Source organism: Petaurus breviceps, unplaced genomic scaffold (assembly GCF_028583685.1).
Source record: "Petaurus breviceps papuanus isolate PSGF00001 unplaced genomic scaffold, PetGlider_PUasm1.0 90603, whole genome shotgun sequence".
Taxonomy (NCBI): domain Eukaryota; kingdom Metazoa; phylum Chordata; class Mammalia; order Diprotodontia; family Petauridae; genus Petaurus; species Petaurus breviceps.
The window spans coordinates 7,293,801-7,306,706 of record NW_027187284.1 but is presented as its reverse complement, the minus strand read 5'-3'; the positions used below and the strand labels follow the sequence as shown (position 1 = coordinate 7,306,706).

Here is a 12,906-nt window from a genome sequence, read left to right as displayed (position 1 = left end):
TCCAGGGCCAGTGCTCTATTCACTGTGCCACTTAGCCGCCCCGCAGACCCCTTTATATTCTTTAAAATTATTAAGGAACCCCCAAAAATACTTTATGTGGATTATATCTATTGATATTTATTGTATTATAAATTAAAACATCTTAGTGTTACTATGAAAATAGTTTGATCCCTCAGACTCCTGAAAACCTCTGGGCAACATTTTGACAACCAGTGATCTAAATAAATGTTTAGGATACTTACAAGTTGGAGATTACCTAAGAATAACATTGGTAGTAGAAGGATTGTTGATTGTCCTTTGTGAAGTAAAGATTACAAAGAAGTCACAACATTGATTGGTCCTCACTGTCGCAACCTAAATGGCTTCACTTTTCTTGTTGCAGCGTCTGTTTCAGATCTTTTCTTTGCTCCCCAGTCTGCCTACACCATCACTTTTCTCCCTCTCACAGTAGATTTCACCTCCACTTAACCTAAAAAATAGAGCCTGTCCATCATAAGTTTACTCCTCTCCCCAGTTGTGTACCTTAAATCCCCTCATCCCCCATTCTCTCTTCCTCTATTCCATTGAAGTCCCTTCTTCCTGGCAAAGGCCAGTTCTTCTAATTGTGTTCCTTATCTCATGTGCTCCCTTCTGCTGGGAGACTGGTCCTCCTGATCATCCAGTCTCCCTTAACTGCTAGCTTGAGGTGGGGAATCTGCAGCCTGGGGGCCACATGTGGCCCTCTAGGTCCTCAAGTACAGCCCGTTGATTGAATATAAACTTCACAGAACAAATCCCTTTAATAAAAGGATTTGTTCTCTAAAACTTGGACTCAGTCAAAAGGCTGCACCCCAAGGACCTAGAAGGCCACATGTGGCCTCAAGGCCGCAGGTACCCGACTCCTGTACTAACTCCTTCCAGTATGCCCAGATTTCCTCTCTCTCTCTTTTTTTTTTTTTTTGCTTTTTGGAGGGGGGAAGGCAGGGCAATTGGGGTTAAGTTACTTGCCCAAGGTCACAAGCTAGTGTTAAATGTCTGAGACTGGATTTGAATTCAAGTCCTCCTGACTCCAGGGTTGTGCTCTATTCACTGCACCACCTAGCCCTGCCATTTCCTCATTCTTTTAAAAAAAAAAAACTTTCCTGAACCCTCCCCTTCCCTCAAGCTGTTGTTTTACATCTCTCCTGCCATTCACAGAAAAACTTAACTATGCTTGTATCTCCATTTCTTCACTTTTATCTTTATTTCTTTCCATTCATTTCTCTGTCCCTTGCAATCTGGCTTCCAACCCCATCATTTGGCTGAAACTCCTCTCTCCTGTGTGACAAGCAATTATGTTGTTGACCACTCCCTCCATTTTCTGGAATGGGCTCTCTCCCCTTCCCCCCCCCCCTTTTTCTGGTGAGTTGATCTCTCTTGGTTCATCTTCTTCCTCTCTGACTGTTCCTTCTCAGGCTCCTTTGCAGGGTCATCATCGATATCCTGCCCTATTATGTACAGGTGTAATCTAGGACTGTCAGGGGCTTTCTCTCTACATTGTCTCTTGCGGTTTCTTCAGTTCCATTGGGTGTAATTATTATCCCTATGAAGATAACAGTCTCCGATCTCTCCTGCCTTTTCCTATTTTCCTAACAGTACTCCAGTTCAGCCCCTCATCATCTTTCACCTAGACTGTCACAGTAGTCTCCTATTTGGTCTACCTGTTTCATTTATTTATATAAGGTATTTATCTTCAGTCTGTTCTACAAGCTGTGAAAGTGATATTCCTAAAGCAGAGGTCTGACCACATAATTTCTCTGTATCAGAAGCTCCCTCTTTGTAGTATCAAATACAAATGCCTCTATTTAAATCCTTTTACAATCTGATTCCAATTTTTCAGTTATTCCACTTTCCTCTCGCTTCCGTCCAAGTTGTTTCACTTGTTCCCTTTGCCCACTATCCCATCTGTCACCTCCATGCATTTGCATAGACTGCCATATCCCTTTTGTAAACCTTTCATTACCCATCTGTAGCGCCACCTCCTATGAGAGGCCTTCCGTGATACCCCACTCTTTATTATCCTTCCCCAAATTGTATTTACATGCATAGTTCCTAGCCATAGTCATTTAATAAATGATTCAGTTAAACATTTTACTAATAAGAAAACTGAGGCTCAGAGAGAATAAGTGATTTTCCCAAAGTCACATAGGTGTTGAGTAAGAGGCAGAGCTATGACCAAGCCTAGGTTGAGTCAGAATTGTCTCCATCAGATTTAGAGTTATTTTAGAGATGATTTAATCCAGTGGTGTCAAACTCAGAAAGATGGGTTTCCAACAAGTGTATTTACTTAGAAAATCCAAAATTAATCATGTTTAAGTTGTATTTTGATTTATTTTATTAAGCACTCCTAATTATATTTTAATCTGGCAGCACTGGGGAGTTTTGCAGATCCCATATGACCCAAGCCCTTGGATCTAGTTCTACCTCCTAATTTTACAGATCTGCAAACTGAGGCCTGGAATGGCCAGATGAAGGAATGGCTTGGGATCATATAGGTGGTTAGTGTGAGGACCAGGATCTTTAACCCTGAGCCCAAAACGAGTGTTCTTTCAGGGGACGCCCACAGCCCTCTCTAAAGGGCTCTTTCCAACGTATGTGCTGTTTTTTCAGCCCATCACCATGTCGTTTTTTCAGTGTTAACCTGTAAGACTGTTTAGGTCATTTTCGTTGGAAGAAAATGCATGAAGATAAAACAGCCTTCAGATTTTTTATGCTTCTCCCTAGATACATGTGCATGTCAGTGTGCATTTCCCAAGTTAAGTTTTTAGTAGAAAACGTATGTAAACTGTTCTAACTTAAAACTTTTTATCTTAATGTGCTTTAGATCCTATGAAGAGTGCTGATCCTCATCTTGGAGGATTTTAAATTCTAGTGACAGAAATGTTACTTCTCTTTAATATTATTACCCTTAGCAGGCCATAAGCTAGACCTTGAAAACCATTATCATGGAACTTATCTGAAGAGTTTGCTTATAGTAACATTTAAGCCATTTGTACTAGAGAAAGACATTTTTTGCATAATGTTCCATCTTGCTTGAAACCCTAATGAAGGTTGGTGGAAAGGAATGAAGCAGTTTTTCCCGGCCAAGTCACTGGAACATGAGGAAACTCCTGTTCGTTATAGCAGCAGTGAAGCTAGTCATTTGAGACCAAGAGAAGTCACATCTGTGTTACAGACTGAAACTGCAGGTAACTACTTGGAAAGATGTGTGGGCAAACCCTGTATAATATTTTACAATAAAATCATTGGTAATTTATAACAAGATCCAACTGTAATATTATAAATCCTGCAATAATATTATTTGGCTAATTACCCACATTTAGCATTGTGATAAAGCCAAGGATGCCAGTGTTACTCCTCTAGTTTTACCCAAGATCATATTTTTCAGGAACCTAGTGTTTGTTGGGATATCACTATAGTTTTAGAGCACGCTGTATAGTATATCATCAATTGTATAATCATGGGAATCAGGCCATTTTTGTTTAAATTTCTTCTGGTCAAAGTTAGAGTATAATAAATTTTCAATCTTTCAGATAAGGATATCTGATTTTTTTTCATGTTCCTTTTATTCAAGGAACTTGAGTTGAAGAAGGTAAGGCAAAGGGGTCTTCATCCATAGCCCTACCTTTGTCTTTGAAATAAATGACCTTTTATTACATGTGTGACCTGGGCAAATATGGAAATAGCTCAGACTCAGTGGAAAAAGCAATGAATTTGGAGCCAGAGGACCTGGTTTCAAATCCTGTTTCTGTTCCTTTGTATATCTGTTTCCCTATGACCTTGGATAATTCACTTAACATCTCTGTGCCTCAATTTATTCGTTTATGAAAAGAGGGGGTCAGACTATATGACATCCAGGGTTCCTTCTGTCCTTTTCTCCCAAAGTATTTATATTTATTAACTACCAGGATCTATAACTATTTGAAATGTTAAGTATTCCAGAAAGGAAAGAAAAACAAATGATGTGCTTATTGATTGATGTTAGTCTTGTTCCTATAAAGCATTGTAGAATTATAGAAATGCAGAATTGGGAGGCACCCATGCAGCCTCATTTTACAGATTAGGAAATTGAGGCTCAAGGGGAGTGATGTGAACATGTCCAAGAAGAAGTTGTTGTTATATCTATAATCTTATACTGATACAACTTTAGAGGTCATCTAGACCAGTCTCTTTATTGTATAGCCAGAAACACACATTATTGACAAAGCCCATTTTAAGAATGCTTAGTACAAACATTTTCAAGAACTATAAGTTTTAAAATTTAAACATTTTAAATTTAAGCATTATATTACCATAGCATCATTATATATGTGTGTGTATGTATGTGCGTGTGTGTATAAATATATATACACACACCCCATACATACATATATTCCAAAACATACATCCATTATATTTCCATCATATTATAACATATCTCCAAGAATATCTCATGTGCATAATGCTGTTTTGGAAAGGTTTCACTGTCTTGAAGATGGCAGCTATAGGAAGGGCTATATAGCACATTGATTGTTTTCAGTGGCAGCTCTGTGACAACACAGATAATTTGCTTTCTGGATAATAGGTTGTATGAGTGAGTCTTTGCTTCTATTTTATGTTCTCACACAGAGTATGCTCAGCCATTGGTGGGAGGAATTGTTGGTACACTTCATCAGAGATCAACCTTTAAACCAGAAGAAGGAAAAGAAGCAGGCTATGCTGACCTTGATCCTTATAATTCTCCAGTGCAAGAAGTTTATCATGCATATGCTGAACCACTGCCTATTACTGGCCCAGAATATGCTACACCAATCATCATGGATATGTCAGGACACCCCACTGCCTCAGGGGGAGCACCCTCTACATCCACCTTCAAGGGTACAGGGAACAAAGTCCCTCCTTTAGTGGGGACTTACAGTAAACTCTCTCGGACTGACAGCTGCCCTCCAACACATGCAGAGTATGACACTCCAAAAGGAGGGAAACCAGGACTTAGTGCCCCAGATGAGATGATGTACCAGGTACCACAGGGCACCCTCCACACAGCTGGAAACAAAGGGGAAGTGTCTGGAGCAGGGAGGGAAGGAGAAGGTGACATTTTTAAGGAAATCCTTTGAAGGTGATGCCACTTTTTCCAAAGCATCATTTTTAAAGCACATTGAATTTTTTTGTACTAGTCATGGTAATATATAAAAAAGTCTTATCAGTACCTATCACTGAAATGATTAAGGGAAGATATTATAACTGAGGTACAGGAAACTACTAATCTGGCCATTGTGCTCTGAAGATATATGCCACACAATTGTTGATGATTCCCTGTTCATGATGTAATACCCTGTTTTGTTACTACTGTAAAATGCGATACTCTTTAAAGTCATAAGAGAGCTCCTCAGATGCACTTCAAAGAATTTAAAAGTCACTGAGATGGAATATTTATTACTGATGCTGCAGGTACATTAACGGCTCTGTAAGCCTTACTAGTAATGATTGCTAATGGTACTGTTATGGTAAATGGCTTGAAGTTCTTAAGATCTGCTTGCCAAGGTGGAAACTATCCCGATTTCTCTCCTCTGGTTCCCATGGTATCATTTCTGTGTTTATTATTTTTAAGTTTATAATCCTGTAATATCTATAAATTACTTTTAGTAACTGTCCTGTAGATCTGAATCTTTAGTGAGATAAATCTACAGCTTTAGAAGCTTTTAATGGCAGATGATACAATTTATCATCCTTGCTGATTTCTTCTGAAGCATGATCTCAGACTTCTCTTCATTTGGCCAAAAGCTGTGGTTGTCAGTCTTCTTATGGGCTTTGTTCTGAGCGTCCTCAGTGGGTTCTGCTTGGGCAGCCTAATGAATATGGATCCTCTGCAGCACAGCAGCCACTTTGTAGCTGAGAAAAGTTATGCAGCAGGTTTTTCCCCCCACTCATATGTGCAATTGTATCAAAAGGTTTGTAAATGAACCTATGTGACTTGCTAGGAGAGGAGTTAAAAGGTTGTGAAGAGAATGTTAATGGGACCCCAGCTGATGTTTGTCAACAGAATGAAATACATCAGCACAGACCACAACTCAAATAATACATTTTAAGTTGTATAAAAGTGTGTATTTTTTGGATTTTTGGCAAGTCAGTCAACTCTCCAGTATAATTTTTAAAAATTTGGTCAGTGATTTTTTTTTTTTGATCAATGATTCTAAACTTAATTTTTTTAAATGGCAGAATATGACATTCTGTAGTAGATAACAAATGCAGCATTTTTCCAGTCCCCTTGTCCTGCTGCAATGTGAAAGGAAGATTAATGATACTTTAGTATGGGAGACAAGGGGTGTCCCAAAGGTCTGAGTACAATTTTAAGCTATTTACTATCTTAAAATAGTTTATAACTGCAATTTAGGCCTTTGGGGCATTCTTTGTATCCATTGATATAGAACTGTGTGTCACATCTAATCAAGTTAAATTTTATCTGAATTGATATTTATTGGCAGTATTTCCCCCTCACCATAGCACATGCTCTTTCCTTGAAGCCAAGGCTTACACTGGGGAAAATCAGAAGTCATCTTTACATTTTGTTTCTGACCTAGATGAGGAGAAAACTTTCCAAATTTTTCATTCTTTTGACCAACTGAATGGCTTGGTGGAAGTGGAAAAAGGTACCATCTCTGTCTCTGTCTCTGTCTCCTCCCCTCTTCCCTCTTGTGGGCCCATATCTGTGATTCAGCTTTGGATTTAAAAGATGTTAGTTTCACCTTGTCTGAGTCATCATATTCTTATCACACCAGTGTAAACTGACTAGTAAAGTTGCACAGTATTTTTATTTTTTTGTTTTGTACATTTCCAAATATTTAAGCAGTAGTATTGTGGAAACTACAGATTTTGTTTTTAAGGCAGCATGGCATAGTGGATAGTGAGTAGCAATTTCTTGAAATCAGGAAGACCTGGGTTTCAGTCCTGCCTCTGACGTTAGCCATGTGACCCTGGGTGAGTCACTTAACATTTTTGTTAAGTTACAGCTTCCTGGCTGCAGCCAATGCTAACACTTTAAGATACAAAAGAGTTTCCCATCTCATTGGCCCCAGAGAGTTTCCTTACCACAAGTTCCCTGTCTATACAGATGAAATCATAGGTCCAGACCAAAAAAAAGGATGTATTTCACTTGTTCTTTAATTAAAAGTTAACTTTCCTATGTTAGCTTTACTTTGATTTGTAAGTTATTATAACAAAAAAACATGAGGCAAAATTTATTTATTTTTAACTTGAGGTACCAAATTACAGCTTGAGCACATTTAGAGTAGAAAGCAAAAATGTTGGTAAACGTAAATATGAATATGGATAAACATAACTGAATTAAGTCAGCCCTTTTCAAGCAGAAAAGATGAATGCATCACTACTTAGTGCTTTCTGTGATGCATAAGAAGGAGAGATTCAGTTCTGGAACTGTGCACATAATAAAACCTTTTAGGGATACATTTTGAGCTGTTGAACTTGTCTGTGATTTTGTTGATTATTTTTCCTCATGGTAATGAGATATACATCTGTTTTGTTTTTAAAATTGCTTTATTTTCTTTAAAAGCTTACAGGGAAACAAATGAACTGTTTTTTATATTAGATTTTAAGACTTGACTTTTATATTGAAGATTTTTTAACAATTTGATTCATGTTTGCCAGTTTGCTGTCTTCAAAATAACTGAGATGATTTTTTAATGTCTCCTTATTTTGTGGTGAAACACTTTTTTACGTTGTGTTTCGATGTAAAACTTTTTGGGGGTAGGGGACAGGGGATATAAATTTTCTGTTAGATAATCCATTTAGGTAATTTCATAATGGATTTTCCCAACTTTGTACGTGTGTTATATACCTACATCTGTATGTGGCTTTGAGACAATCAAATGGCAACCATTTTTAGCCAGACATCCTTTTGTACTTTCTTATTCAATACATTTGGATTTCTCATTCAATATGTTTATTTATAAGTTTTTAATACTTAATGTTATTTTGTTTGAATTTATCACATTTCCATGGAGACCAAAACTGTGTTAATATAATAGGCCTAGAATCTAGTAACTACTAAAAGAGTAAATGTTGGTCTAACCATTTGACATAACCACACTGACTTAGCTGTTACTTGATCTTTTCAGAACCAGCACAGTGAAAGCCAAAATTTTGTGAATTCTACTATTTAGTGCTATAAATCCACATGGATCCTATTCTTTTATGCAGGGTCTAATCCAGTTAAGTACACATTTCACAATTTGTACTTTTCATTTAAAAATTGCTTAATTGACTGATGGAAGAAAATCCTCAAGTAAAGAATTTGTGACAGAAGTGACAAGTCCCAACATCAGGATGTGTTAGTGCTTTAGTTTTTCTGATGGAAGTGAACTCATTTGATTAAGAATTAAGCCCCACTGTCTTGCCTGAACACCCAGGTTATCTGGAAACAAAGAACTGTCTGGAAGAGAGATGGGGCATATATAATGGGTCACCATTAGACAAAATTGAGAGATTTTGTGAGAGGATGAATTAATTCACTGAAGCAATAACCTAAAAATGCACCAACCTAGATAGTTCTGCCCTTGTCTTTAGTCTGGCTTTAACATGAAGTCCTAAGCTGCATTAGTCAAAGAATTAGATACCACTGTTTAGGTGGCATAATTTTTAGGCCAGCTTTGGCACCATTTCCAATTAATTTTTATTTGTGCCAAGTTATGTTTTCTCTTTTGACACTGGGAAAAGTGGAAGCAAAATATTCATTGAAATATTTTTTGGAGAATAAGAATGGTTTGAGGATCAGCTATAATTCTCCCAGAATGTACTTTTCTTACCTCAGCATGGACTTGTAGTCACTCTGTATTTGTATATGTTGCTAGAATTTAGATTGTATAAATAAAATTCTATGTGTTCATGTTGTTTCTAATAAATTATGTACATACCATGCTCAAGTTATTTGTGAAGAAAATGGTGGACTTTTCATAATATTGAGAAAACTCTGGCCTGATGTATCAGAAGTCTCTTGTTCAGTTCCTTTCAGACTCTTCTGGACCCCATCTGGGGTTTTCTTGGCAAAGATACTGGAGTGGTTTACCATTTCCTTCTCCAGCTCATTTTACAGATGAGGAAACTGAGGCAAAAAGGGTTAAGTGACTTACCTAAGGTTACATAGCTAGAAAGCGTCCAAGGCCAAATTTGAATTTGAGAAGATGAGTCTTTCTGACTCCAGACCTGATTCTCCATCCACTTCACCACCTAGTTGCGCAAGCACCAAGTCAGAAAGGGTTTTCTGTGTGCATGTAGCAGTACATGTCTTCCATGAATTAAGGGATCTTCTGGAAAAAGACAGATGCTTATCTAGCTTTTGAAATAAACCATTACACTCTGACAGTTGAAACGAAATTTTCCAAATCAGTCAGTGCATCTCACAAAGCTTGATTTAGACTTGAAATAACATCAAGTCCAATGAACTTATTAGCTTATATTCTAACTGAATTGACTTGCTATTTCAATACTCACTTATTTGTAGAAACAAAGAGATTTCAAGCTTGTTAAGTGCTGGGGAGAGGGTGGTATTACATTTGCATATACTTTTATTCTTTTTTTTTCTTTTTTTTTTTTTACTTTTTTTTTTTTAAAGCAATTGGGGTTAAGTAACTTGCTCAAGGTTACACGGTCAGTTATTATTTCTGGGTGTGGTGCTGAGTATCCGAGCCCGGACTTGATCCAGGTCGTCCCGACACTGGAGCCGGTGCTCTTACTCGCTGAGCCACCTGGCCGCCCCTAAGCAATCGGGGTTAAGTAACTTGCTCAAGGTTACACGGCCAGGTGTTTCTGGGTGGGTGCTGAGTGTCTGAGCCCGGGATTCGATCTCCAGGTCGTCCCAACACTGGAGCCGGTGATCTTACTCGCTGAGCCACCTGGCCGCCCCATATACTTTTATTCTTAAATTAAAATTTATCCTCTCTCTCCAATAAGTAATATTGTCATTGGGTGAGCAACGAGAATCGCGATGGTAAGGTACTTTGTACTTTGCTCTGTTTTCCCCATTCTTTTCATTGATAAATCTCCTTTTAAATCTCCCCACCCACCCCCCGAATTATACTAGTGTGCATTCAGAGATGGTAATAAGGTTGTTAAGCATTGCCTCTTGAAGTGGTTATGTCTGTATATGAAATATATTTACATTATTCATTGCTACTGTTAAACCTGTTTAAATGGATGAAATCCATTCATGGGGCTTCTGGTCATCATTATAATTTAGTCCCAGAATCCTTGTTCTAAATCAAACTGTTATGCACCAAAACATCGATTCTCCAAAGTGTTGTTCATGCCACTGCTTTCTTCCTCCAGGCCCCACTATTTATTATGTAATTCCTGATTTCACTCTCCTGTTCTCCAAACAGCCTGGAGTAGAACCTAGAGGTTTATATTATAAACATTTTGTCAAGAACAGCACAGCATTAATTTCCTTATTACCAAAATAATTGTCAAAACTGGAAGAAAAGGCTGAGGAAGCTCTACATACATAAACTGATAAAATAGAGAATTATATCTTAATTTTTCTTTCATTTTTTTCCATCCTGATCCTCAGTGATCTAAAGGATGATGTGTGATTTTCCTCTACAGATTTATGATCTAATCTAGCAAATTTACTCATTGTACACCTGTTCCATAGAAATACAAAATTAATGTTAAAAGAAATTGAACACACTAATATCCTAGAGAACGGGTTCAACCTTAGCATGAGGATAAATGTATTTAACACTACTTTTTCTTAATTTAAATATGCTTTTATTAAGCAGCTACTATGTACAAATCACTGTGGGGAGACACATTAAGAAGACTTGGTCCCTGCCTCAAAAAGCTTACAATCTAATAAAAGGGATGACATTTACATCAAATAGAAATACAAGGCCACAAAAAAGGGCTTAAACACAGTTGTGGTGCTATGGAGGTAGAGGTAACTTCAGAGTGGATCTGGGAGGAATCGTGGATAAAAAAAATTTAAGTAGACAGAACTGATGATGTGGGCAGGACATATTAGGGTAGAACATAATGAGTAAAAATATTAAAGTGGGAAAGAACAGGGTATTTCGTTCAGTGGAATTCCCTGACATAAATTATGAATTATTCTATAAGCCAATGGAAAGTCACTGAAGAGTTTTGGAGTAGAGAATAACAACAAAAGAAGTGCTTTAGAAAGAGTAATTGTAGTAGACTACATGGTGACCAGAGACAGAAGGTAGTTGTCTGAAAAAAAAAAAAAGGTACAAGAGAAATTGTGGTAGTGAAATAGATAGTACTTTGCAAATTACTGGGTTGTGGGTAAGAGGAAGAATGTGAGGGTGAAAAATTATGTGAGAGATCCAGGGACTTCAAGCCAGGCAAATACTGTGAATTATTAGATTGTCTTCATCTATTGCAGCCATTTTGAGGGATACTGAGGTAGACCAATTAGGATGCTGAAAGCAGGTCATCTTTATTACAGGTACATTTTTAGCTGATACAAGGGAAGGCTTAAGGTATAAAAGTGGGTAGGAATAATCAAGGATACAGCTGAAAAAATCCCCCAGATCACTAACAAGATGATTTTTCAGGCTATAGACAGAGAAAAGGGGATTGATGGTCCACAACTAACCCATCCAGTTATGCCAAAATCATTATTCAAACTAGTTCAGAATGGATATAGCTAGTTTGTCTACAGATCAGGGAGCTCAGTAATACAGATAAAGGGAGGGATAGGTCTTCTTCAAGTGCAATTAATTGGTTTTCTATCAGCAATATCACAGAAGCCAGAGACAGGCCACCAGGTGAAAATAGCATGGGCCTAGAAAGTTTACATCATGTAAAGTTCTAAGCATCAAAGACTCAAGAAAATCAAACAGGAGGGGAAGAAAGGGAAGAGGGAAAACATGCCTAGATCAGAGAAAACCTGTTGCAAGAAAGGCAGTCCCTAAAAGAAGTATTTGTATGACTACAAGAGTTTACAGGATGGCTTTTGTAACATTTTGAAGAAAAACCCAAAACTAAAATCAGTTTTCATTCAAGTATTTTTCCCATATAAGTTTTCATTCAAGTATTTTTATAATTTACATTTATAATTTTGAAAACTTTATTTTTCATCCTAATGACATCTCTACTGTAAACTGAAATGAACTTCTCCAAATGCAGAAATACCTTACCATGGCCTTCCATGATCAAGGTTGGCTTAGAGGAGAAAAACAATAGAGACTAAAACAAAGAGAAAGTTATGGCTATTGAGTTAATTTTGGCCAAAACACAGCTCTGAGTCAGAGATACAAAGATTGTAAATTGAAATCTCTAGCTGACTCAGATAAAAACTTTAAATTCCATAGACATCATTGCTTTCTTCTGACGATACCCAGTCCTATCTCATCAGGTAGTCTAACTCTGAGAACATGATTATTATTTGATTGAGGTATTTGAACAGAACTGTCGAACCACCCAATCGTCTTGATACTTAGAGATTTTAGACTTCTTCCAGATGATAATTTAAAGTTAAGATGTTTCATTTGAAAAATTGAACTTTCAGGATATGTTAACATTTGCCCTGGTATCTTAACTGTAATTTGTTTTATTAAATATATTCACAGAATGCAACTGCTGTTAAATCTAGACCAGAAGACAGTAACAGACTCAGGACTTGTACACTTCCTAACAGTGATACAAAAATTGAAAGACATGCTTTACAGAAGTAGCTTGACATTTTAAAAAATAAACTCAAATTTTATAAAAAAAATAAAAGACTGATGAAATATCAATATCTTGAGAGTCTTTAGGGTCAATCTTTTGTCAAGTTAATAACGAAGTTTTTTTCTATGATGTTCTTTAAGAAAATCTGTTCTGCAGTTATGTTGTGGTATTCATTCTGAAGACAAAGAAAGAAAAAGCAAAGTT

At 37.1% G+C, this 12,906-nt stretch overlaps 2 protein-coding genes across 9 annotated transcripts in view; one reads left to right on the top strand and one right to left on the bottom strand.

The window, feature by feature from the left end:
- The window catches only part of DCBLD2 (discoidin, CUB and LCCL domain containing 2), a 112,907-nt gene extending 103,971 nt beyond the window's left edge, over positions 1-8,936 (top strand). Inside the window, exons 15-16 of the mRNA XM_069063843.1 lie at positions 3,069-3,206; positions 4,627-8,936. Of these exons, the coding sequence (XP_068919944.1) occupies positions 3,069-3,206; positions 4,627-5,114 (626 nt within the window). The 3' untranslated portion in view covers positions 5,115-8,936. The remainder of the gene's footprint in view (positions 1-3,068; positions 3,207-4,626) is intronic.
- A 1,820-nt stretch (positions 8,937-10,756) lies between these two features.
- ST3GAL6 (ST3 beta-galactoside alpha-2,3-sialyltransferase 6) overlaps positions 10,757-12,906 on the bottom strand; it is a 92,456-nt gene continuing 90,306 nt past the window's right edge. For all 8 annotated transcript variants that reach the window (XM_069063850.1, XM_069063847.1, XM_069063849.1 and 5 more), the window contains one exon: positions 10,757-12,877. In XM_069063850.1, coding sequence (XP_068919951.1) covers positions 12,791-12,877 — 87 coding nt within the window. In that variant the 3' untranslated portion in view covers positions 10,757-12,790. The remainder of the gene's footprint in view (positions 12,878-12,906) is intronic.